The sequence below is a fragment of the Monodelphis domestica genome, chromosome 4 (genome assembly GCF_027887165.1).
Source record: "Monodelphis domestica isolate mMonDom1 chromosome 4, mMonDom1.pri, whole genome shotgun sequence".
Lineage (NCBI taxonomy): Eukaryota > Metazoa > Chordata > Mammalia > Didelphimorphia > Didelphidae > Monodelphis > Monodelphis domestica.
In genome coordinates, this window is record NC_077230.1 from 252,229,351 (window position 1) to 252,254,208 (window position 24,858).

General features: G+C 36.9%; 1 protein-coding gene across 3 annotated transcripts in view; it reads left to right on the top strand.

Moving 5' to 3' along the window:
- Positions 1-24,858, top strand: part of PDGFD (platelet derived growth factor D) — a 323,396-nt gene that overhangs the window by 196,719 nt on the left and 101,819 nt on the right. For 2 of the 3 annotated variants that reach the window (XM_001362937.4, XM_056794451.1), the window contains exons 2-3: positions 6,902-7,106; positions 9,828-10,008. In XM_001362937.4, the coding sequence (XP_001362974.1) occupies positions 6,902-7,106; positions 9,828-10,008 (386 nt within the window). The remainder of the gene's footprint in view (positions 1-6,901; positions 7,107-9,827; positions 10,009-24,858) is intronic. The other variant, XM_001363021.4, reaches the window with a different exon arrangement.

The window sequence follows — 24,858 nt, forward strand, 5'->3', positions numbered from 1 at the left end:
CAGTTGTGTCAAAGCAACAAATGTATTCTTGCTGCATTCACTGTGATGCTACCATTGGCCTCCAGCTCCCTGTAGTCAGTTTTCAAAGTCCACTATATTCATTAAAATAACCTTCATAACTAGTCCTTTGGTCCCTCTTTAATTTGCCCCCAAACTTAGCCCATAAAAACCTGGTCCTTTGATATATATGAAACACCTATGATTCATCTTGAGCATAGCTACCAAAGGAGCCTTCCCCAATTATCACTTTCATCATATTACTTTTCTAATCAAGAGCCATCAAGTGGATCCCTAGTTTCTACCACACCAAATTCTAATCTTGAATCTGTCCTTAAAAGTCTTTCATCATGACATTTCTTTCCCCTATTCCAGCTAGAGTTTAACTGTGATGTAGTAAATGGCCAAGGAACTGTAAGCATCAGAGGAATTGAATTCTCAACCTGACTTTGGCACTAACAACTCGAATCTTAGGCCTATATTTTTTAATCTATAAAATTCCAATCTTAGATTAGACCATTAAGGGACTTTAGAAATCATCTCATCATCTAGAACTCCATCATTTTATCACTCCCAATCCTGCAAGGATCTTCCTCTGCTATAGTAAGTACAGTCTCATCCAAATTCCATAAATACCTAACCAATACCTTATTTCCATCTCTGTACCTTTTTCCTTCTTATTCTTCTTGCCATCTTCCCCCTGCTACCTGCCCAGATCTAATTTTATTTTGAAGCAAATATTATTGGGTACAGAATTGAATTGAGTTTAATGCACACAGTAGGTACCTCCAATCTATTTAATTATAATAACCTTAATTCCTTTAGTACTTTTGTATGTGAATTTGGCACTTAATTCTCTACTACCTTTTTTGTGTTTTCTTGAGTACCATACATTCAAATTTTCTCCCTTTATTAAATGAATAGCTCCATGTTTAGGAATAGAACTTTGTGGTTCAAATCCCATCTCTGCTACTTATTCTTTTACCCTGGATGAAGTTGCTTAATCTCTTTTAGCCTAGGTTTTCTCATCTTAAAAATAAGGATAATAATACCTAAGTGCTTCCCTAGTAAAGTAAAGTAAAGTGAGGTTGAGATGAAACAAGTTGTAAGTACTCTGTAATGGGGGGCAGAGCCAAGACAGTAGAGAAGGTATACATACCCAAACTGATCTCTACCAAATTACCCTCTAAATAACTTTGATATAATATCTTAAAGAAATTCTGATTGGTAGAACCTGCAAAAAGATGGAGTGAAACAATTTTTCAGGTCAGGATATCTTAGAAGATCAGAAGGTGGGGGGCTATCACATCAGGGTGGCAATGGAGTGCAAAGAAGCATACCAAGGCAGACCCTACCTCCACAAACCATCATAGATATTGGAGGTGACTGAAGTAATGAACACAGCTTCTATAATTATGAGTGAGAAATGATAAGGGGGTCAGACAACTGGTCAGATGGAGATCACAGGTTAAGGATTTGTTGCATTATCTATATGTAGATGCAGGTTAGAATCCCAGGTCACAGTTAGAGAATGAAGAGGAGTACTAATACACACCCACTCTTGTGTCCATGAGGGAGAAAGGGGCCTTGATCACAGTTCCAGGGTGGAAAAGAATCTTTATAACCACTGACAGACCAGAGCACTGGCCAGGAGAAAATTAAACACACTTCTTCTTAGGTCAACTCACCTTTGGAAAAATTGAAAACTTATAGAAAACTAATAGATACCCAGAGCTAGCTCTAAAGGCAGCTGTGCAATGATCCTGAAGCTTAAGAGAGTGTCCCCATTAACACAGGAATATAGCTTAATCATACCATTTTTTAACTTAAAAGAAAAAGGCTTGGAAATGAGCAAACAACAAAAAAAGAAATCCAATATAGAAAGTTATTTTTGGTGACAAGGAAGATCAAAACACAAAAACAGAGGAAGAAAAAAGTTAATATCCCTGTACCCAAGGCTTCCAAGAAAAATATAAACTGGTATCAAGTCTAAAAACAATTACTAGAGGAACTCAAAAAGGATCTTAAAAATCAAGAAGCAAAAGAAAAATTGGAGAAAGAAATGAGACTGATACAAGAAAATCATAGCAAAACAGTAGATATCTTGCAAACAAGGCATAAAATCTGAAGAAAATAATACCTTAAAAGTAAAATAAGTCTGTGATGGCAAACTTCTGACATGCATGCCAGAGAGGGCACACAAAGCACTCTCTGTGGGCACATGTGCTATTGCCCACCCGAGTTCATTACTAGAAAGGCAAAGGGTCAGAGGTGGAGACACTCCCGTCCCATCCTGCATAATGACATTTTTTCACATCCCCCATTCCTTGCTCTGGTAGCGCTATGGGGTGAGGTGGGCAGTTCACAGGTGGTAGAGCTGGAGGGGAGCAGAGCACTCAAGCCACTCCTCTTCCCCTCTCTATACATTCTGAGGACATTTCTCCCATCACTCGCACCTCTGCCCAGAAGCCCAATGGGAGTGCTTTCTCCCTCTCCTGTGTAGGGTAAGGGAGGGGGGTACATGGAACACTCAGTCTGGGTGAGGAATACATGGTCTCTGGAGAACTGGGGTGGGGCACAGCATGCAGTTTCTAAAAGGTTTATCACCACTGGAATGGGCCACTTATTTTTTTTCTAAAAGGGACAAAAATTCACTGAAGAGAAGAATTACTTATAAAGCAGTATAGGACAAATAAAAAAGGAGAAACAAAAGCTCACTCAAGAAAATATGCCCTAAAGATTAGAATTAGGCAAATGGAAGCTATTGACTCCATGAAATAAGAAGAAAAAAAACAAAAGAATGAAAAAATGGAAGTAAATGTAAAGCATCGCTTTGGAGAAATAACTGACATGAAAAATGAATCCAGGAATGATAACTGAAAAATTATTGAACTACTTGAAAGCCATTACTAAAAAAGGAACCTAGACATTGTTTTTCAAGAAATTATCAAGGAAAACTCCTCTAATGTTCTAGAACCAGACAGGAAAATAGAAATGAAAAGATCCACCAATCATCTCCTGAAAGAGATCCCAAAATGAAAACTCCCAAGAACATTAAAGCCAATTTCAGAATTCCTTTGACAAAGAAAAGATATTCCAAGCAGCCAAAAAAGAAATAATTTAGATGTTGTAGAATCACAGTCAGGCTAACACAGAACTTAGCAACTTATATATTAAAGGATTAGAGGGCCTAGAATATGATTTTCTGGAAGGCAAAGGAGCTAAGACTACAACCACGAATCACATACCCAGCAAAACTGAGTATAATCCTTGGGTAGAGGGAAGGGAGTAGAATGGGCATTCCATGAAAGGACTTTCAAACATTCCTGATCAAAAGACCAGACCTTAAAGGAAAATTTGATTCTAAAATATCAGACTCAAGAGAAGCATAAAAAATTAAAAGAGAAATCATAAGAGATTCAACAAGATTAGCCATTCATTATTAGGTCAGTTGGAAGGATTATATGTAGAAGGCAAGAATATGAATTGAACATGATGGAATAATATCTAAAAAAACAAAATTAAGGAGCAAGGAAGAGGAATACATTGAGAAAGTGGGGGAAGGGAAAAGTAGAATGGGGTAATTTTTTTCACATAAAAGAGGCATGAAAGAGCTTTTACAGTGTGGAAAGGATCTTTTGACCTTTAATTTCATTGAAATTGGCTCAAGAAGGGAAGAATACACATACTCAATTGGGAATAAAAATTGTCTTACCCTACAGAAAAGTAAGATGGGAAGGGGTTAAGAACTTTGTGGCCTGAAAATAGAGAGAGTAAATTGGCAGAGGCAGTGATAAGAAGCAAAACACTTTTGAGGATGGACAAAATGAAAAGAGAGGGGATAGCATAAACAGAGGTGGAAATGGGATGGAAGTTAATACTTGGTAATCATAATAATGAACAAAATTATAAGAGGTCTCTCTAATACAGACCTAATTTCTTGGATGCATAGAGAAATGAGTCAAATGTATAAAAATACAAGTCATTCCCCAGTTAATGAATGATCAGAGGGTATGAGCAGTTCTCAGACAATGTAATAAAAACTATAATCATGTGAAAAAATGTTCTACAGCACTAATTAAAGGAATACAAGTTAAAACAACTCTGAGGTACCATCCCACATCTATCAGATTAGCTATTGTAAGAGAACAGGAAAATGAAAAGAATTGGAGGGGATGTAGGAAAATGGAGACACTAATTTACTATTGGGGGAGTTGTGAACTGATTCAACCAATTCTGAAGAGCAATTTGGATCTATGCCCAAAGAGCTATAAAACAGTACATTGCCTTTGACCTAGCAATAGCTTTACTAGGCCTGTATCCCAAAGAAATAAAAAAGGAAAAAGACCTATATCTCCAAAAATATTTATAGAAGTTATTTTTGTGTGAGCAAAAAGTTGGAAAATGAGGGGATAGTCATCATTTGGGGAATCGCTGAGTAAATTGTGGCCTATGAGTATAATGGAATACTATAAATGTGTAAAAAAATGATGAGCAGAAGGATTTCAGAAAAACCTGGAAAAACATGAACAGATGCAGAGTAAAGTAAGCAGATCCAGGAGAACATTATACACAATAATAACAATATCATTTGTGGAACAACTATGAATAATTTAGCTATCTCAGTAATTCAAGGATCCAAGAAAATCCCAAAGGACCCACAACAAAAAATGACATTGCTTCCAAAGGAAAAAAAAAAGGCTAGAGTATGAATCCAGACTAAAAGCATACTATATTTCACTTTATTTCTTCATTTTTCAATTTTCTTCCACAAAAGGATTAATAAGAAAAAAAATTGAAATCTATATTAAACTGCTTATCATCTCAATGGGGAGGGAAGAAGGATAGAAGAGAATTCAGGACTTAAATTTTTTTTAAATGTTAAAAATTTGTTTTAAGTATAATTGGGCAAAAATAAAAAAAAAATCTATCAAATTAAAAAATAAAATAAAATACTCTGTATATATTAATAATAATATGCAAATGTTAGCTGTTATCAGAATCACCACTACCATAATTATTATTTTATATGTTCCTTACACTTGTTGCTTCAACTGGATGACTGATAAGCTTTTGGCAGAATTTCCCTAGCAAATATCCATCAAAAGTGTTACCCAGTATATCCCTACCCTTGAAACTCTCAAATGAACAATTCTCCTAGACTATCCATCTGTTATTTTTAGTATAGAATGAGGGAAAAGAGAGGAGCAAAAGTTCCCCTGGCATAAAATTTCCTCAATATGGTGAGGAAGACAAAGCCTCTTTTGCTAAGAAAGTAAGAGGTATTAGGGTAAATTAAAGAATAAATACTATTAGTCTGAGGTAGGGAATATATTATCACATCATTCAAAAATCATGATTCTTTAACACTGATGTTGCTCTCCCACAGAATCCCACAGAGATTGATAGATGCTCTATAATGTACTAAGCAGTGAATTACCAAGAATGGAAAATTTCAGAATCCTACACAATTGAAGAGATACTTTAAATTAAATTTATGGCCAGTTTCCACATTTATCTTCTTTATTTTATTTAGGAGGGAAGTTGATATTGAGTAATGGGAGAGACAAAAATGTTTTTATATTCATTTGCAGATAATAGGAACCCTGCATTTCATAATCTATGGCCACAAACAGAATTGCCATCAGAGACTTAAGCCTAATGGTTCATGATCATTAAGTTATTAAAATGTAAGCAATACTTTCTCCTGGTAGTAATCATAATTATAAGTATGATTGCTATTATTTATAGCTTCAGCTAATCCTTTTCACAACCCTGTGAAGGATGTGCTATTATTATTCTCATTTTACAGATAACAAAGTTGAGACTTAAAGAAATTAAATGACTTGCCAAAGCTCACACAACCAATTAAAAATCTGAGCTGGGATTTGAACTTGCTCCAAGTCATTGCATGTTAAAGCTAAAAGTACCCAATATATGATCAAATCCAACATCTTTATTTTGTAGATGTGGCAAAAAAGGAAGTATGATATAATAAAATGACTATTCTACTCCCCTTCCCTCCTCTATAGTTCAGGACATTATCTCTTCTGCTCATTATAGGTATTCAGGGATTGGCAACACCTTATTGTGGAACTCAAAAAGACCTGAGGAAAAAAAATAATCTAGAAAATGGGAGGAGAGGAGAAAAACCAAAGGAATAAAAATAACAGAGCAATCTTAACAGCAAGGACAATCCTCTGCCTGGTTTTATAGCCAAAAAGACTATTCAATTGGAATGCAGTTATAATGTAGAAAGATAATATAATCACTAGAGCACTAGACTAGGGGTAAAAAGGCCCAGGTTTGAGTCTAGGCTCTGCCATTTGCTGGTTATGGGATATTGAGAAAATTGTTTAACTTGGGGCTAATAATGCTTAAATGACTTTTCAGAGTTGTATGGGGAGAGTTACTTTTAGAATTAAAATTATATGAGTAAGTTATTAATGACTTTGGGGACAAATTTTATCTTGCCTGAATTTCAAGTCAGCATGAAATGTTTTAAAATCCTTTGGCTACACATGGCACAGATGGGAAGGAAATACCTGATCATTTTAGACCATGAAAAATATGATGGGTGAATCATTTGAAATTATCTGAATATTTACAATACCCACAGGCAATGACCTTGGGTAGAGATAACTGATATTCCTTCTCCTGTTATGAATTATATTCCAGCCATGTAAATTAAGATGTGGTTGGAAATCGATGTTGACTTTAGGAAACTGTGTAGAAAGTAGAAATGAGAAGACTCCTTAATGTCTTCAACCACAAGTTTCTTCTTGAACTTGACCTTGCATTTTCAAGAGATGTGAATGTGTTCTATATAAACTTTTGTTTTTGATGCTTGCTTTCCTATAATTGGAACATCATACTAATTTCTACAAGTTGTGATTACTAACAGCCGGCAATCACCTCACAGACTTGTATCGAAAAGAAGAGATCATCCAGGTGATGGGAAATGGCATCATACACAGTCCTCGATTCCCTAACAGCTACCCCAGGAATCTGCTACTCACATGGAGGCTACATTCCCAGGAAAAAACCAGGATACAGCTAGCTTTTGATAATCAGTTTGGATTGGAGGAACCAGAAAATGATATTTGCAGGTGAGTAGAAAAAGCAGTCCCCCTCACTTTTGATATTGAAATTAGGGAACCCAAGGATTGTACGATTCATGGATGTGAGTCACCATACAACACCTTAATTTTTTTCCCACCAATGATGAACCTCAGGCCCAGAAAGATTAAATAATTTGACCAAAGTCACAAAGCTTGTGTGTACCCAGGTCTTCTGATTCCAAATCCAGGGCTCTTTATGCCACTGAACAAAAACAAAACTGGGAATACCAGTAAAACCAAATAGCTTTTCTTGATCCTATGGTCACACCAAATTTTCAAAGCTGTTTTTGTTCTTGGTAGCTATTGCTATCTATTTTGTTTTTGTTTTTTAAAATTTCAGTACTAGTTGTAGACTATAATAATTGTAAAAATAGCTTGGGACTAAGTAAGTGTAATAGAATGAATGAGAACCTAAAATTTTTCTGATTCCATTGTGTCAACAGCTTTTATGACTTCTTCAGTGGAAGGAAATCAAGAGCCAAGAATCTTCATATCTCCTAATGGAGCTGGCTTTGCAAACTAAGGAAGATCTCACTTTATAAATAATGAGATCTATCTAAATTTGCTGTATCATTCCATAACCTGCCATGGGATAACTATTGTTTTCCCTCAAGGCTCTATTCTCTGTTTCACATGGCTATCTCATATTTCCTATAGATTTAATTATATTTTTGTGCAGATGATTCCTTGATTTATTTGTTGATCCCCAAGACCTCAAATTATTCTCCAACATCTTAAACTGAATGTCCTACAGATATCTTGTTTACATGTTAACATTCCCATTAGACAGTGAGCTTCTTGAAAGCAAAGACTGTATTCCACCCTTTTTTTACATTCCCAGGGCTTAGCACAATGTATGGTATTTAATAGGTGATTAATAAATGTTTGTTGACTGACTATAGTAGCTGACTTTTCATGGTTTCATCTAACCTAAACTCCTAAGAACTAAATTGCAATTATTTTGCAAATATAAAGTAATGGGATTCCCCTACCACTTTGAGTGAGGGAGGGAGTGAAGGGTAGATGTCCCTACTTCATTCCCTGACCCCAGAATTACCACTGTAAGGGCACAGACATGTATAAGGAGGAAGTTAGGAAAACCCCACAATTCACATGCTTCTCAAATGATGTTTTCACATGCTCCCCCTAGGTCAGCAAGAAGGGGGAGAAAGGAAAAAAAAAGCTTTTTACTGCTGTGTCAAATTGCCTTATTTTTTTCTTAACATATTTATTATGGAATGATAGGTGGTTGGTGGTTTATTTTTCTTTTTTGATTGTCCTCTCACAGCATCTTGTTCTTTTAATTAGCATTTATAGGACTTGGGGAAGAAATTTTTGATATTTTACTGCCCACACTTGTTTTGCATTATCAGTGAACTACTGAACTGCTAAACCATTTCAGCAGGTTTATTTTCCTTTGAATAATAAGAATGGGGTATCTCAAATTTGGCTGTCCTTTGTCGCATGTTTATTATGCTGACAGCTTTTATTGTGCTCCTCTTTTTTCTGAGAATAACAGCAGTGACTATTGCTTTCTGGGACCACAGAGAGTAATGTATGCCAAGATAAAAAGAATAATGCAAAAGAGAGTCTCCAGTTCATATTTACATAGAGAATAAATAGAGCTGACCTTGAGGGTTTTTTTGTTTTGTTTTGTTTTTTGTCTTTCTCGTGATAATTTTCTTTATTATTTTTGGGAGGAGAGACAAGGAGACAGGGAATAATCATGAACTCCAAGTTCTCCAAGGGGTTTATGGCTTTGATGTGAGTAGTCACTCAAAGGATGCAGATTATGGCCAATCCATGACTGCCCAATCTGTGTGATTCTTAGTCATGACTTCCCATAGGTTCACCACAAAGGGGCCTCCCAGCATGCTGATACCTTCAGGTTCTCCAGATATCTCAAAGATAACATTGTGGAACATGGACTGTCCATTAGTTATATGCCTCCCCATCTTCATTTTATTTTAATCATATACTTCTGTGATGAGATTCTTTATACTCCTCCTTCAAGATCTGCTTATGTGGAACTCTTCTCCATTAACCAACTATAAAAGATTGTGCTATGGCAAGAGGAACTTGTTATTTTTTTTTCATGACAATCATTCTTTTGAGCTTACCCAAGTTAGAAGGGTCTCATGTTTGTCAGGTAAAATAGAGAAAAATGAATTACAATGGATTTCAACCATCCCCATTTCATTTGAACTACAGCCTAACACACTTCTACCATCCAAGAAAGGTAAAGCGTAAGAAAGGCTGAAATGAAGAGAGCAGAAGGCATTTATTATCTTAAATGCTTAAAAAAGCTGAGTATGTATGCATGTTTGTTCATATTTAGACATAGCAGCAGTACTTACATTGAGATGAATTTCCACTAATGAAAGAAGTTTGTTTTTGAGGAACAGAAGGATAGAGAAAAAAGTTAAAATATTAAAAATGACTGATAATCAATGATTGAGGGATAGGACTAAGAAGATACCGCCAGACAAGCTTTTTGACATGCAAGCATAGCATCCATAGCCAAATTTCTAGTACCCATTTAGATTTCACCATCAGTAACTAAATTATATTCAGAACTCTCTTAAACATTTTTAGTTCTAAATGTTTAGTCCTAATATTTAAAATCCATTTGTTTTCATTACTCAACACATTTGGCAATTTGAAATCCTTAATGTTTTTAAAAGCACTTGCCCATGCTTTTGATCCCAGGTATGACTTTGTAGAGGTTGAAGATATATCTGAAACCAGTACTGTTATCAGAGGCCGCTGGTGTGGACAAAAAGAAGTTCCTCCAAGGATACGGTCAAGAACAAACCAAATAAAGATAACCTTCAAATCAGATGACTATTTTGTGGCTAAACCAGGATTCAAGATTTATTATTCTCTTGTGGTAAGTAGCCATGGCACCCTGTGGTTAAAAGCAGACAATGGTTGTGTAAACACAGACAACTATCATTTAAATAAAATGGGGCAAAGTTCGGATTAACTAGAAACCACCACACACATGTACACATACAAAGGGACACTTTGGAGAGGGTAGAGTTTATGTTTCTGTGAAAATCTGCCTCTGTGGGAATGAGGGGGCCTGTCTGCATTCAGATAGATTCTGTCCAAAGATCTTAAAGAGCCACTTCAGGCTCCTCAACACAAGTCACTGCATTTTTGAAAGGAGACCAGTATCCCGGATGAACTCTGGCACTCAATTGGCATGAATGCTATAAACCTGTTAATGGAACAGGAACAGGTAATGAAGGACTGGCACCAGGATGTTGCCATCCTCTGGCCCGCTTCAGCCTGACTGGGAAGAGACAGGGAGTGAGTGGCTCCGGGGATTTTTTAAAGAGTCCTGAAAAGGGAGCATTCACATTCTCACTTATATTTTGAGCTATATTCAAATGCACAAATCAGATACAAATTTACCCAGTATTCATATTTGAGACTACCCCTGCTCTATAATCATAATTTAGGAAAAGTCTGTGGTTAATTGCAGTCCCATTAAAAGTGCATTCCCTTTGATGCCTCTTGGCTTTGTATCATATTGGCAGGAACAGTAGCAATAGCAGCAGCATTGTAACAGATTTTGCTTAAATACTATTATAAGCTTTATTTCAATTCACAGACATGCTCTTTGTCTCTGCATCAAAAACTGAATCTAAAGACCCCAGTCCAAGCATTAGAAATATTCCATACCAGATTCACCATTGTTGATATTTATTTGTGAGTTTTAGATTCATGTCCTGTTACATGGTGACTAACAAAACAGAACTCTTAATCTTTGAGCTTTAGTATAATAGAGGGCTGCACTATATACAGATAGTATGGAAATTATAATGATGAGAATGATTGCTGAATAATAATGTACCACCTCAAGGTTTGCCTAGCACACACACACACACACACACACACACACACACACACACACACACACACACTTATTTTATCCTTACAACAATCCTGGAGGTAGGTGCTATTATTCTCCCCATTTCAGAGATAGGAAAATTGAGTCTGAAAAAAGTTAAGTGCCTAGGGTCACACAGCCAGTAAATATGTATGAGGCAAAATTGAAACAAGTCTTCTTGACAAGTCCTGCATTCTCTCCTCCATTACCCCTAAAATATACACACACTCATACATATGCAGAGTACAAATGTATATTACATTAGGTGATTTATTTTTCAATAAACATTTTCTCCCTAAATGTCATCCTGATATAGCTACTCTGAATTTTACATTCATCGCAGTACTCATATACACAATGATTTCAGAAATTCTTTCTGTTGAGTATTATAACAATCTTTTCTACAAATGGGGTTCTTTTCTTAGGCTTCTTTATTTCCTCTACAAAAGGCAAATTTACAACAGCTTTTGTTATATTTCATTTCATTTCATGGCTTTTGCATAATGGCAAGTTATTAAATAGTAAATGAATTCCACATCAGAACATAACAAAGGCAGAAAAGAGCATGCAATGACACTGGCTCCAGTTTTAATTTGAAAATAATCCATCAGGCATGATTTGCATTATTGCAAACTCATGCAACACTGCTTCCCATTGAAATGAAGGTGTGAAGTTTTTGTTTCTACATTTTCCACCTTGTAATATTCACAGCTACTTGTCTATCTTCAATTGTCTTTCCCTAGAGCAGAATTTCCCTAAAATAAGTTGAAATAAGAACTTAAAGGTTTTGTGGAGATTTTTTTTTCTTTTTAAAACCAAAGATTTGCAAGGTTCAAAACCCAAGAATATTGAGTCCTATGTTATTTGAAGTATGGCTATTTTGCTAATAAGTAAAATAATTGGTTACTACTTTGGCTTGTGATACTCTTAAATAATATATTGTTGGTTGTTTGAAAAAGAAATAGTTCCTTTGACATTGGGCAGTATAATAATTGTGGAGACAATGAGATAGTATTGATGGTTTTTGCTATGCTCATAATGCTGATTTATTTTGCAGTGAGCTGGCAACTGAGTAGCTTCCATGATCATAGAAATGTCTATGAGAGCATATTCTAGTCCTAGATGCAATCAGGTCCTGATGAAAAGGTTTGGCATCCCACATACTGGAATCTACTAGCTACTAAATGGTCTAAACTCTCTAAAACCTGATTTCTTGACTGCCCAGCCTTCTTTTGTGTGTGGCTCCTGACATGACATTCTAAAACCAAAATATGATATTGGAAAAATAGGGTACACTCTTATTAAATTTCCATGATTGCAATTCCTTGCAGTTGGATGATCTTGTCCTCTCATAGTTGTTGTTTGGTTGTTTCAATCATGTCTGACACTTTGTGGCCTCCTTTGGCATTTTCTTGACAAAGATAGTAAGAGTGATTTGCCATTTCTTTCTCCAGCTCATTTTACAGATGAGGAAACTGAGGGAAACAGGGTTAAATGCTGAGGGGCACACAATCAGTCTAAGGCTAGATTTAAACTCAGATCTTCCTTACTCTAGGCCTGGCTCTCCATCCACTCTGCCACCTAGCTAACCTCTTTGTTCTTTCATATAAGTAAAGATGTCAGCATAGCCATTAAAATATCTGTTTTCCCTTTTCCATTTTAATTTCTTGTGCAATGGAGTTGATAGCTGATAGATTTATTTTTTTGGGTAATGTAATCCTAACCAAGGCATTATGAAGATTGATGAATTTGTGTTCATGCTATTCTCCTAAAGAATACTTCTATGACATTGTGTTGTGAATTTGGGGAAGGGGAAGGGAAGACTGATAATTGTTTACAACCAGGAAGAGCCTGTGTGCTGTTGGAAAATGGACTGAGGATAGCAAGGACCATCCATGAATAGCTATATGGATGAATCATGTCATCAGACTCCTTTTTGTTAATATTCTGGATGTTACTACCTTAATAGTTCTTCTGTTCCACATAGACTTTTCCAGTTTCCTTATACAGGGGTCCATGAGACTGCAATGAATGATTGCATCTTAACATTGAATGGGTATGTATTCCCTGCAAGTGGCTTTTTATGATAAACTAAATGAAATGAAATTGAATATTTTAGCTAGTGAGAAAGAGAATAGTACAAAGGGCAGGAGTAGTAGGGATAATACACAGTATGACAATCAAGAAAAAATTAGAAAACTTTTGAATGTTAGGTTTAGGGTTTTAGTACTTTTATTATGAATACATCTGATGTTCTGAAAATTCTTATTATTTTAGTCTAATTAACTAAGCTCTTTGGTGGATATCTTTGCACACAGAGTTGAAGGGTTTCCCATTTCCCCCATCTTGCTCCTTTACTTGTCCTTCTTTCCACACCTTTGCAGGAAAACTAAGCATCACCAATTTCAAACAGCTGGTATATCTGTGCGTATCTCTTCACCTTTCTCTAGAAGGAGTAAAAGGAAAAAAAAAAAAACAAGTACTTGATGAAGGCCTCCTCAAACATTTTCTGAAGCCATATGAGGACTTAATTAATGATAATAGATTAGCATCTCTGTAGTAAATTGAAGATCAAATGACTCATTAGACTATCGGGGGGATTAATAATTGGGTCTCTCTTTATTAAATTGCAGGGGTCTCCCAATCTCTAACCTAATTCATCTTCCATGTAGCTTTCCAGTAGATTTTCTTAAGGCACAGTTCTGACCATGTTAGTCTCCTTCTCAGTAAATTTCATTGCTTCCTTTATATATAAAATCAAATAAAATTGTGGTAATTAGTTTTGCTTAATTGTTATGGGGCTGTGTTTTCAATTCTTTTTCAAAGGGGGATCAGAGGGAGAAAAAAACATATTTTTGTTAATTAAAATTTAACTTAATTTAAGAAAAACAAATATAGCCCATCTACTTTCCTTTTGGAGCTCTTCTCAGCCTGGCTCAAATATACCTATTTACAAATGAACTGCAGCTACTGGCATAGTGGATAGAGTGCTGCCTCTGGAATCAAGAAGACTAGAGTTCAAATTCTCAGATTTCAGGATCAAAGAGCTAGTAAAACAAGTCGTTTAACCCTCAGTGCCCCAACTGTAATATGGGGATAATAATAGCACTTGCCTCTCTGTGTTATTTTGAGGATTAAATACATGTATTTACCCCAATTCTTGGCATATTTTAAGCACTATATAAATTCTTATTCCCTTCTTAGCTTTGTCACTCATTATTTCCCTTACCACACTCCACACAAAGGACATTCTTCTTTTTCTGTGTATTTGTATAGGGTCTTCCCATGTCTAGAATATACTTGTTCCTCACTCCTAACTCTTAAAATTCCTGATTTTCTTCAAAGTTCGGTTCAGATATTATCTCCCACATTCATAATTGCCCCAGCTGCAAGCACCTCACTTCTTCCCCAATGACTTGATATTTATTTTGTACATAGCTCTCATACACTTGTTTCACATGTCCTTTTATGTGTCTGTGTTGTTCAGGAGAGGCAGCCTAAGAGACAGACAGCCTGGCATAGTCAACGAGAGAGAGGCTGGAAGATATAGATTTAAATCCCACCTCTGGTACCTCCTGCCTGACTCTGAGCTAGTCTTTGTTCCTTCCTAAGGAAATTCTAGAATGTGCTCATGTGCATCAGAACTTTCTGACCTGGAGTTGCCTTCATGGGTAAAATCATCAGCTCTGGTTTAAAAAAACAAACAAAAAACCATACATGCCTTCTCTCTCTTGAGAACATGAGCTCCATGAGATCAAGGTCTGTTTCATTTCTATCTCAAGAGTCTAGCACAGCTTTGGGGCCAAAGTATTATTGTATATATTTGTATATTGTATATATAATTGGCCAAAGCTATTCATGTGGCTTTCTTGACAAGGATACGGGAGTGCTTTGCCATTTCCTCCTCCTGTGGATCCAGTTGAACCTTTTGTTAGTCAATCAGAGGTTAAATTAGTTGCCCAAGAGCATATAGTTATGAAGTGTTTGAGGCCTGATTTGAGCTCAGGACTTCATGATTCCAGGCACAAGCTCTCTATCCACTGAGCCACCTACATGCTTTCCTAGATATAGAGAGGTTAAGTGACTTACCCAAGTTCATACAGCTAGGAAGTGTCCTAGGCTGGATTTGAACTCAGGCTTTCCTGACTCCAGTCACAGTGCCCTGAGCCATTGCTTCTTGAGCATAGTAAGTGCTTAATAAACGATTGTGTGGAAATTAAATATTAATCTGCACCTCTTTGTGGCACCCCAAAACAAGCCTTTTGATTTTAAAACAAAAGATCTTACATTTGAACCTCTGAATCATATCTCTCCGAGGTTATGGGTAGAATCCCTCCCAACATACTGGGAGACCCTATACTAGTACTAGAGACCAGATGGGAGTCCTTGTCCCACCTCCTGTCCAGACTAAAATCAGAATCCTCATATCAGAGCAGCTCAGAAAAGAAATGTCAGGAGGAGCTCAAACTGGTGCAGAGAGAAGAAAGAAGGTTTTCTTGCTTCAGAATCATGGCTAAGATCTACATGGGGAAGAGGGAAGCGACTAGAAGAGCTCTGGCATGGTTCTGGCTCAGGGCTGGTGCATATAGCTGGCCACATATGGCTGGTTCTTTTCTTTCTCTGGTTTGCTTTTTATCATTTAATAAATAATTTTAAATTAAGCTATTGTCTCCAGAGAATTTTAATCATAACAGTTATTGATTGAATAAATAATATGACAGATAGCAAATGATTTTTGTGCTTTCTATGAAATAAGAATATGAAATAGTTTGCAAACATGGCCTTGAGAATTTGTTTCTCAAATAACATTTTCTTTAGGATATTATAGAAATAATTTGACTGCATTTAGAATCCAGCAACTAGAAAATATTCTTTTATTATTTTCATATAACTTCTTTAAGATGTAAGCAACATTTTCATTGTTAGGCTTCTTGTTGCAAGAATAATCAAATAGAAATCATTATATGGTTGTTGAAAGCTCTAAAAATGATGCCTTTGGAGACCATCCACTTAAAAGCTTTTCTATACTATTTTTGCAGCTCCCTTTCAATCTTACTCCTCAAAGAGCAAAACAAGGCAGAAGTTTATCAGACTTATTGGCTAATTGTGTATCTCCATTTAAACCAGCTGAATTAACTTCAAATGATGCTATTGAGATTGCCATTGAGATTAAAACTCTACATGAGTCATGTTGTAGCATTGCAAGCAGTGATAAAGCAGAGACGATGAGTTTAACAAGATAAAATTTTAATTATCACCACTCTGCAGATTCTAATTTTCCTCTCCTAAAAACTTACCCATTAGCCTATCCAAACTAAAATCAACAACAGCAACAACAAATGCAAAACAGGCTTAGGATCTGAGTTCTTCAGATTGGATTCTTTGAACAGAGCTGAAGAACCATGAATCTGTGCCTTACGTTTTGTAGTTACACTCTCACCCCTCCAATGTACCCTCTTCTTCACTTGCACAAAAGCATACTATATAAACCTGTGCAATCTATGAACGTGTTCTGGGTTCCAGGAGAGTTTGATTGACTAGTCTGGGCTGGAATGCGTGCTAAGATCCAGTGGAATTATATTGGAATGCCAATGCCTTGAAAGCAAGGACTGTATTTTAGGGTTTTTTTTTTTTTAATTTTGGTACTTTCTAGGCCTAATGTTTCAGTAGGCACTTAATAAAATAGCAAATGTTTGTTAAATCCCAGAGAAGGAGTGGGCTGTATAGTAGAAGGTATCTTAGTGGCAAAAGGCAGAAGATCTAGGTCCAAGTGCTGGCTCCACCATTTTAGAACTATATTTCTGAAATGAGTCACAGCCTCTCAGCCTCAGATTTCTTCTCTGTAAAATGAGACTGAGGGTCTTTGAATTGGATTGATGGGAGGACCAATTGAGATAAGTATATGCATATATAATATATAAATTTCTTTGTAACTGCAAAGCACAATATAAATAGATAATCACCAATTATGCTAGTACTGCTATTAATATTAATGACTGGTTTCCCTACAACAGAGAGAGGATTTAAGGGCCCCAGAAACTCACCTTTCTCTGTGTCCTTCTAAGTCCAACTTTGCATATAATAGTTCACTTTTATGCATTTTAGGATTAGCAAAGTGCTTAACACATCACTTTATTTGATCCTTACAACAACCTATGAAGTAGGTGCTCCTATGTTTCTCATTTTACAGATGGAAAAATCGAGGCTTCTTGAGGTTTAGTGACTTACCTAGGGCCACATTACTATTAAGTATCTGAGGCTGAACCATTACACTGGCTACCTTTCATCTGATTAGTTAGGATGAAAGTTTCTTGAGGAGAAGGATTTTTCTCTCTTGTCATTATAACCCCAGCAAAGTGCTTGGCACTTAGTAGATGTTGAAGATAAGCTTGGGTATTTAAAAATTTCAGGTCCCTTTTACCTCCAGGATCAAATAAAAAGTCTTATTTTTTCATTTCATTTAAAGCCTTTCACAACAAGCCCCACCTAAGCTTACTAGCTATTCTTCCCACAGGTTATTGCATCTACCCATTATGTGACTTTGTACATCAACCATGCCTGGAATTTCCTGCTCCCACCCTCCCACCCCTTCTTAGACTCATACTTGCTTTGGACTTTCATCTGAAATCCTACCTTCTGTAGGAAGCCTTTCCCAACCTGCCCCACTCCTTAGTAACTACTTAATAAGTGGTTGTTGCCAGGCTGAACAGGTGAATGGCATGATTTAAAGAATTTTGTTAATACTCTTCTGCTTCAAAATATTGTTTTATACATACACAGACCCTGAAGTTCTATCAAGTGGAGAGAGATAATAAAAAGAAAGAAACTCTGGGAGAAATAGGGGAAGAAGGGAGTAGAGTACCAGTCATTTATATGGTAGGGTTTTGCTAAAATCTAATTGATGTCTCCTGCAATAAGGGAATTAATTAGTGGAGAGAGAATGAAGAATAAAATAATTTTTGACTTAGAGGTATTATTGTTATGGGGATTCAGATGTGAACCCCTGGTGTTTGGGAAGGATACATTTTTCAAGAATGCAAGGCTCCAAAACTTAGCTGAAAAACAAAAAGAGAAATTTATTAATTTAGGAAAATAATGTTGAGAATGGCCAGGAGGATAGCAAGGTGGAACAGCAAGATGGAAGGCTGCTCCTAGAACCCATCAATTCTGGGGATTTTATACTCTTGCAACAATGCTGTGTCATAGTGTGGACATTACTCTAGAGTGGTTGTCACTCAGGCATTTGGTGGGGTGGGGTTGGTCATCTGACTGGGGTCTTCCTGGAGACATAGGGAATGACCCTCATAAAGATTCCTTAGTTTTAGGGAACAGACAGATGTCTGAGATGTAGCCTGATAGGATGGAGGTATAGCCTGGAGGTGCATCTCTCTGTCCATATTAAATCTAAAGGATGATCAAAGGAGGACAAGCATGTCAGGGTCCTATAAGGGTCATTGGATGTTTTAGGCTAGGAGTCATGCGGATGTAAAGGAGCAAAGGAATTTCCCTGATAATAGTTTGTCTGAGCTTCTGGAGGTACAGTGTCCATGTTATTATGAAAAGGAAGATCAAGAAGGTGTAAAAATTTACCAGCATAAAGTGGGACTAGGGTAGGAGGCTCGAGGATGTAGGAGAAGGGCACAGAGAGAGGTATGGGGAGGACAGATAACAGCAGTTGGTCTATTTTGAAATTTTGCTTTTGCCCAAACCCTGTAGACTCTGCTACAGTGTTGTAACAGGTTAAGTGAGGGTGCTATTTAACATTGATTACATCCCTTGTTCCTCTCCCCACCAACAGGCTTCTTCCCAAGTTTTCCTTGTCTACCTGCATTTGTGCACCAACCAATCATCCTACCCATTAACAGCTGCTTTGATGACAGTGAATGGCAGGAGAGGCGACTGAGAGGTAGATCATTCTACCAATTATAAATTGTTAAGCATCTGGCCAGAGCTCAGGAGGGGAATGCTTCATCTAGCATGCACAGACATCAGTTCCAACTTTGGGATGAATTTTTGTGTCTTTTTTGTTTTAACCATAAGCCTTCTGTACTCTTCACTGAGAATACAAAAAAGATTCTTCCTTTCAACCTTACTATATGCAGAAGCACTCATACATATGGATAAATTGGTGGAAACAAAGGATTTTAGACCTGAAGTGAATTTTAGAGATTATCTAGTTCATTCGCTTTCTTGTACAAGTGAGGCAACCAATCCTTGCCCAAGATCTTTGTGGCAAAAACAAGTGGGGCTTGGGCCTGATGACTTATCACTGTTCTCTACCACTTATCTGCCTTTGAAGCTGTTAGAAATTTAGCCTTTGAAGCTATTAGAAATGTTTTCTTCCATGTCGAATGTCCCTTTCCCACACAAGCATTTGTTTGGAATAATTATTCACTGTTCCAATTAATTTTGCTCATAAACTTCATGCTCAAATACATGCACAGATGATGTTCAGTTTGCCTGGGTAAGCACATTTCCAGCTCTGAAAGACATTTTGTTTAATAACACGTAGAGTAGTCCAATATTTTGTTTATCTAGCATTTAATCATATTACTAAGTTACAAGTAAAATCTGATAAATGAAAAATGAGAATGTTTAGTGATTTCAGAAAGTTACACTTCATGATGAGTATTGTCCTCTTTTTCAGTTCCCAGATATTCTGCACTATGTTGTCATTGTCATTGTTTCAAGGGGGTATATTGTATGGTCTGAAGGAAGGGTAGGAAATGTCCAGTCACATCATAAAATAGTACTTAAGAGTTAGCTTATAAATTATCTTAACTTATCTTAAGAGTTATCTTAGCATATAAATTAGCTAATAATTCCTCTGCCAGCCAGCTAAAATAAAATCATCTACTTGGTGTTGTATGTATATCTTCCTGGGGACTCAAAGGATTCATGTTGCATTCTCTGATTAAGCCCTTGAGGGTCCCTCTAAGAAAACATGGAGATGTAAGTGAAGCATAGCCACAAAAGAGAAGCCTCAAGATTCTGGCTGTCTCCAAAGGACCTATTAATCTGTTGAATTATCTCCTGGCTCACAAATGCAGATAGACAAGGAAAACTTGGGAAGGAGTCTGCTAGTGGAGAGAGACACAAGAGAGGACCGGGAGACGGGAGAAAAACAAGAGACACAATAGTTACCAGACAAGTAATATTCTTCCCATGTTCATTCTAGTGTGGTACACCGAGCAATCAAAACAGGCCAACAGGTCTTGTCTCTGACGCCTCTCCATCTCCCCTTCCTGGCCCTACCCCTATATCTTGGAGCTTCCATCTCCCTCTCCCACTTCCTCATGCTGGTCAGCAGCTGCCACTTTAAGCATCCAACTCTGCCTAGAGGGCATGCCAGGTGCTCCTTGCTTCAATTCCTACTCCTTCTTCCTCAATTCTTTATTTTATTTCATTCTTCCTATCTAATAAGTTGCCAAGTTTTGCCCATTCTGTTTCTATAATATCCCTCCCAACTGTCTCCTCTTTTTTCACCTGGCCACCACCCTTACTCAGACCCTCATCACTCTTACAGAAATTTTCCAATTGGTGTTCCGTTTCCAGTTCATATTCTGAATAACTGCCCAAGTGACAGCCATAAAGTACAGATCTGATGTCACTCTTCTGCTAGTCAAGCTGTCATGGCTCCCTATTCCTTTTAAAAGAAAATACAAATTTCTCCACTTGGCATTCAAAGTTCTTTCTTACTAGACTTTCTAGACTCATAATTACACGTCTCTTTCACATACTCTACAGTTAATCCAAATGGCTCCCTTCCCTTTCTCCACACAGAATGTTCCTTCTCCTATGTCTGTCTTTCTTTCTACAAGGAAAGCACTGCTCCACAGTTTCTCTCCCTGCAATTTCAAGCTTTGTTTAAATCCCAGTTCATGATCCCTACTACTGGAGACCCTTTTCCTCATCCCTCTCTACTTCTAGCTGCTATTCCCACACTTTCAAATACAATCTTCCTATTCACTTTTAAAGAGCAAAGTTCAGAGGTAAATACTGGACATTCCCTCCTATCCTCATGGGGGAAAAAGAAAAGAAAAAAAGATGTGTAAAAATTAAAATTAACATACAATAACTTCAAATATTATAGTTTATAAGATATATTAATAATCACTAGGAGTAACAAAATAAAACCATGTGCCCATGGCTAATCTACCTGATCAAACAGTCCACTCCACCAATGTCCAGACCCAGGAAGGAAAGAGGGCTAGCCACGGAAGACCACCCAATATATCTCCTATCTGTGTCAGCATGTAATGACAGAAAGTCAGTGGGCTCCTAGGAAATGTAGCTCAAAGGCACACAATTTCCAATTAATTTTTACACATGAAAACCATCCCAAATGTCAAAAACAGAAGACCTAAGCCTGGGTCTAGGCTTGACCCTGCCAATTAATAGTTGTATGACTTTGGGCAAGTTAAATTGCTTCTCTGGTTCTCAGGCCCTCAGATGAAAAGTGAAAGAATAAGTCTTTGTTACCTTCTAATTCTGAAATTCTTTTAACTTCTAAGAAATGGTACTTGACACAATCAGAAATGTTGAGGGCTTATTTTGTACTTAGTACTATATGATAAAATGATTTTTTAATTGACTGTGCTTAAAAACTGAGGCAAAACTATAGTTTTATATATAAGAGACTTTGTACTGTCTCAAGGTTATGCTCCAAACCCTACCTATGACTGCTTTCAGTCACCAGGAGAAGAATTAAGTTTAATGATATATCATTTGATTTTTTTATTTTAATCTGTAACATTGCCTTTTCCTGTCTAAATTCAAAAGAGCCTTCCCTGACAGTTCTAGAAATGTCTTTGCATTCTTTGCCCTAAAACATCTTTTAGATTGGGATGAGCCAAACCCAAATGGGGAATTTGAGTTCTGTTCTCTTTTTAAACAGACTCTAGCTTAAGTCAGAAACTCCCCAGGGGTAATGATCTTCTGCCCTTGATTTCCCCCCATTGAGATGTGAGGTAACTGGACCTTTAAAGGTGAAACTGACCAGAATGAAATGGGCATCCTTGTTTAGATGACCAAAGGCTATTGTAATCTTGTGATCAGGTCTTGTTCCTCATGTGGCTCTCATTACCACCATTGAAGTTATCTGCAAGGGCTGGGAGGACTGGTCAACCTCCTCATCTATCCATCAGAACTATCTTTTACAGCCCAGGAGAGGACTGAATAATGAGCTTTCCCAGGAACAGTAGCTTTACTTAAAATGACCCAAGACCTTTAGTTTTACTAAGTGTCATTGACTATTTATTGATTATTATTAGCCTAATCAAAATTTTATTTTTCATATCCAGGACCCAGTCTCTAAGAATTTTTTCATCACAACCTTATGTCTGTTGATGCTATAGCCATGTTGTATTGACATACAGCTCTCTCTGCTGTACTATAACAGATGGCCCAGTGCCAAGTGATCTGTGAATCTGAATTCCATTTGAAGACATTCCGATAATCAGTGTTTCCCTTGCTGCTTTCTCAAAAGATTTTTCAGGGAAGGTCCCCTTGATCCCAACAATTCCAAAATTTTTATGCTTGTGCAACTGTGACCAAGCAGTGCCTTATTTTTTTAAAGCTTTCTGTCCTTGGATGGAGTTCTAGTTACTAAGATATTTTCAGAATGACAATAACAAATAATATAGTAACAATGGACTTACATGTAGACCATTAAAGTTTGTGGGGGTAGCTGGGTAGCTCAGTGGATTCAGAGTCAGGCCTAGAGACTGGAGGTCCTAGGTTCATATCTGGCCTCAGACACTTCCCAGCTGTGTGACCCTGGGCAAGTCACTTGATCACCATTGCCTAGCCCTTACCACTCTTCTGCCTTAGAACCAATACACAGTATTGATTCCAAGAAGGAGGGTAAAGGTAAGGGTTTAAAATTTTTTTTAAATAACGTTTTCAAAGCACCTGTCATAGCTGATGCCATTTGAGTTTCACAGTAATACCATGAGGGCTCTACTATAGGTGTTATTCTCATTTTACATATGAGAGAACTGAAATCTAAAGAAGTAAAATGAACGGCCCAAGTTGCACAGTTAGTTCCAGAGGCAAAAAAAAAAAGTCTGTTTCATAAGTTCAGAATAAAAATGTATTTAATTTTTTAAAAGTAGAATAGATGGATAGGTAGATGGATACATAGATATAGCATTTATTAACCCAATTACTATATTCCAGTCTCTGTGCAGAGAATATAAATGCAAGCAAATAAGAAAGGCAGTTCCTGCCCTCAAGGAGATTGCATTCCAAAAGGGGAAGACTACACATAAAAAAAACACCAAAAAAGACATACATCAGAGGGGAAAGAGAAAGTAGTCTGGATATGAGCTGAATTAGGGAGAGAACATGCCTGGTAGGAGTAGTTCTTCAAATAGAGTTTCTGGAAAGGAACTCGCTAATCAGAGGAGGAAGCCGTAGGAGTGAATTGAGAATGTGAAAAAGACCCTGGAGAGGAAGAAATGTATAGAAGGAGGTTTGGGGAGAGGAGACTGTCCCAGAGAAAGACAGAATGTCAGAATTAGGAAGAGATCTGATTGGCTATCAAGCCCCACCCAAATCTCAAAAGTTATCTCCTCTTTAATATGCCAATAAATTTGATTTTTAAAAATTGCTTTAAGACTTCCCTTGAAGGAGAAACCTTTATAAATTTGCCTTTATACAAGTTTCTAAACTCTTTTCCCTCTAAGACAAAGGAGAGCAAGCTTGCTCTTTCTATAATGGAATAGCCTTTTCAAGTTGTAGGAAACAATTAAAGATAATTATCACTTCTTCTCTATGAGCCCTTTTCCCCACCAACACATACATAACAAAGACTAAAGCAGTAATGGTGAACCTTTAAGAGATGTAGTGCTATGCACCCTACCCCCACTTCCTCCCCCAGACCCAGTGTGAAAGATGTAAAAAAATGTCATCAGGTAAGGTAGAGACAAGGAGGGAAGCAGCACAGCCCAAGTCCCTCTGCCTTTCTAATAATGAACTTTGAGTGGGAGAGGAGGGAAAGATGAGGGAAGGCAGCTGCATGCCTCTTTGTGCTCTGCGTGCCATCTTTGGTACCTGTGCCGTAGTTTCACCATCACTGGACCAGAGATTGAGACCAAATTCTGTCCAATAAAAAAAAAAAACTGGCCTAAACAATACCTGAATTCTGGGGGGGATCTTAAAATGTTATATTTTCCAGCTTACATATTAGATCAAATTTGAAAATAAATATTACTCACTTTAGTGGTTAGAAATCTATACTATTTCTCAGAAACACTGTTTAGATAACTTTCCTTTCATTTGGAGAGGAGCACAGGGTCTGGTGTTTTTTGTATAGTCAAAAAAAATTCATTAAGTACTTGTGTTATAGGAGTTTCCAAATTTCAATTCCATGAGAACCCAGAAAGAATATAACCATATAACCATTAAGTCTGCAAGACTGGGGGTTTAAGATGGAGTAATCAAACTGAAAAGAAAAAAATATTAACATGCTAAGAAAAACTGCTTACGGTAATTAAGCTTTAATACTTAGGATATAGGTTTTTAAAAAAAATAAACTTTAAGTTTAGAGTATAGAGCCAATAAACAGCATTAGCACTGCAGAAAGGAAATAGGGGAGTTTGCGGAAAAGGATTTGAAAACATTTAAGCCATAGGAATTGATGATACTCAGGTGGTTCTTCCTATACAAAAATGCTTTTCTCTTTAATTAGTAATCTCAAAGATGTAGGAAGTCTCTTTTAAGATAGAATCAGGCTGGTTTCTCCTGTTGATAACAGTAAAAGTTGACAGATAAAATGTACCTTGAGAGTTTGTGTTGATACAACTTCATATCTGTTTTTTTGGTCCCTGAGTTTTGTTT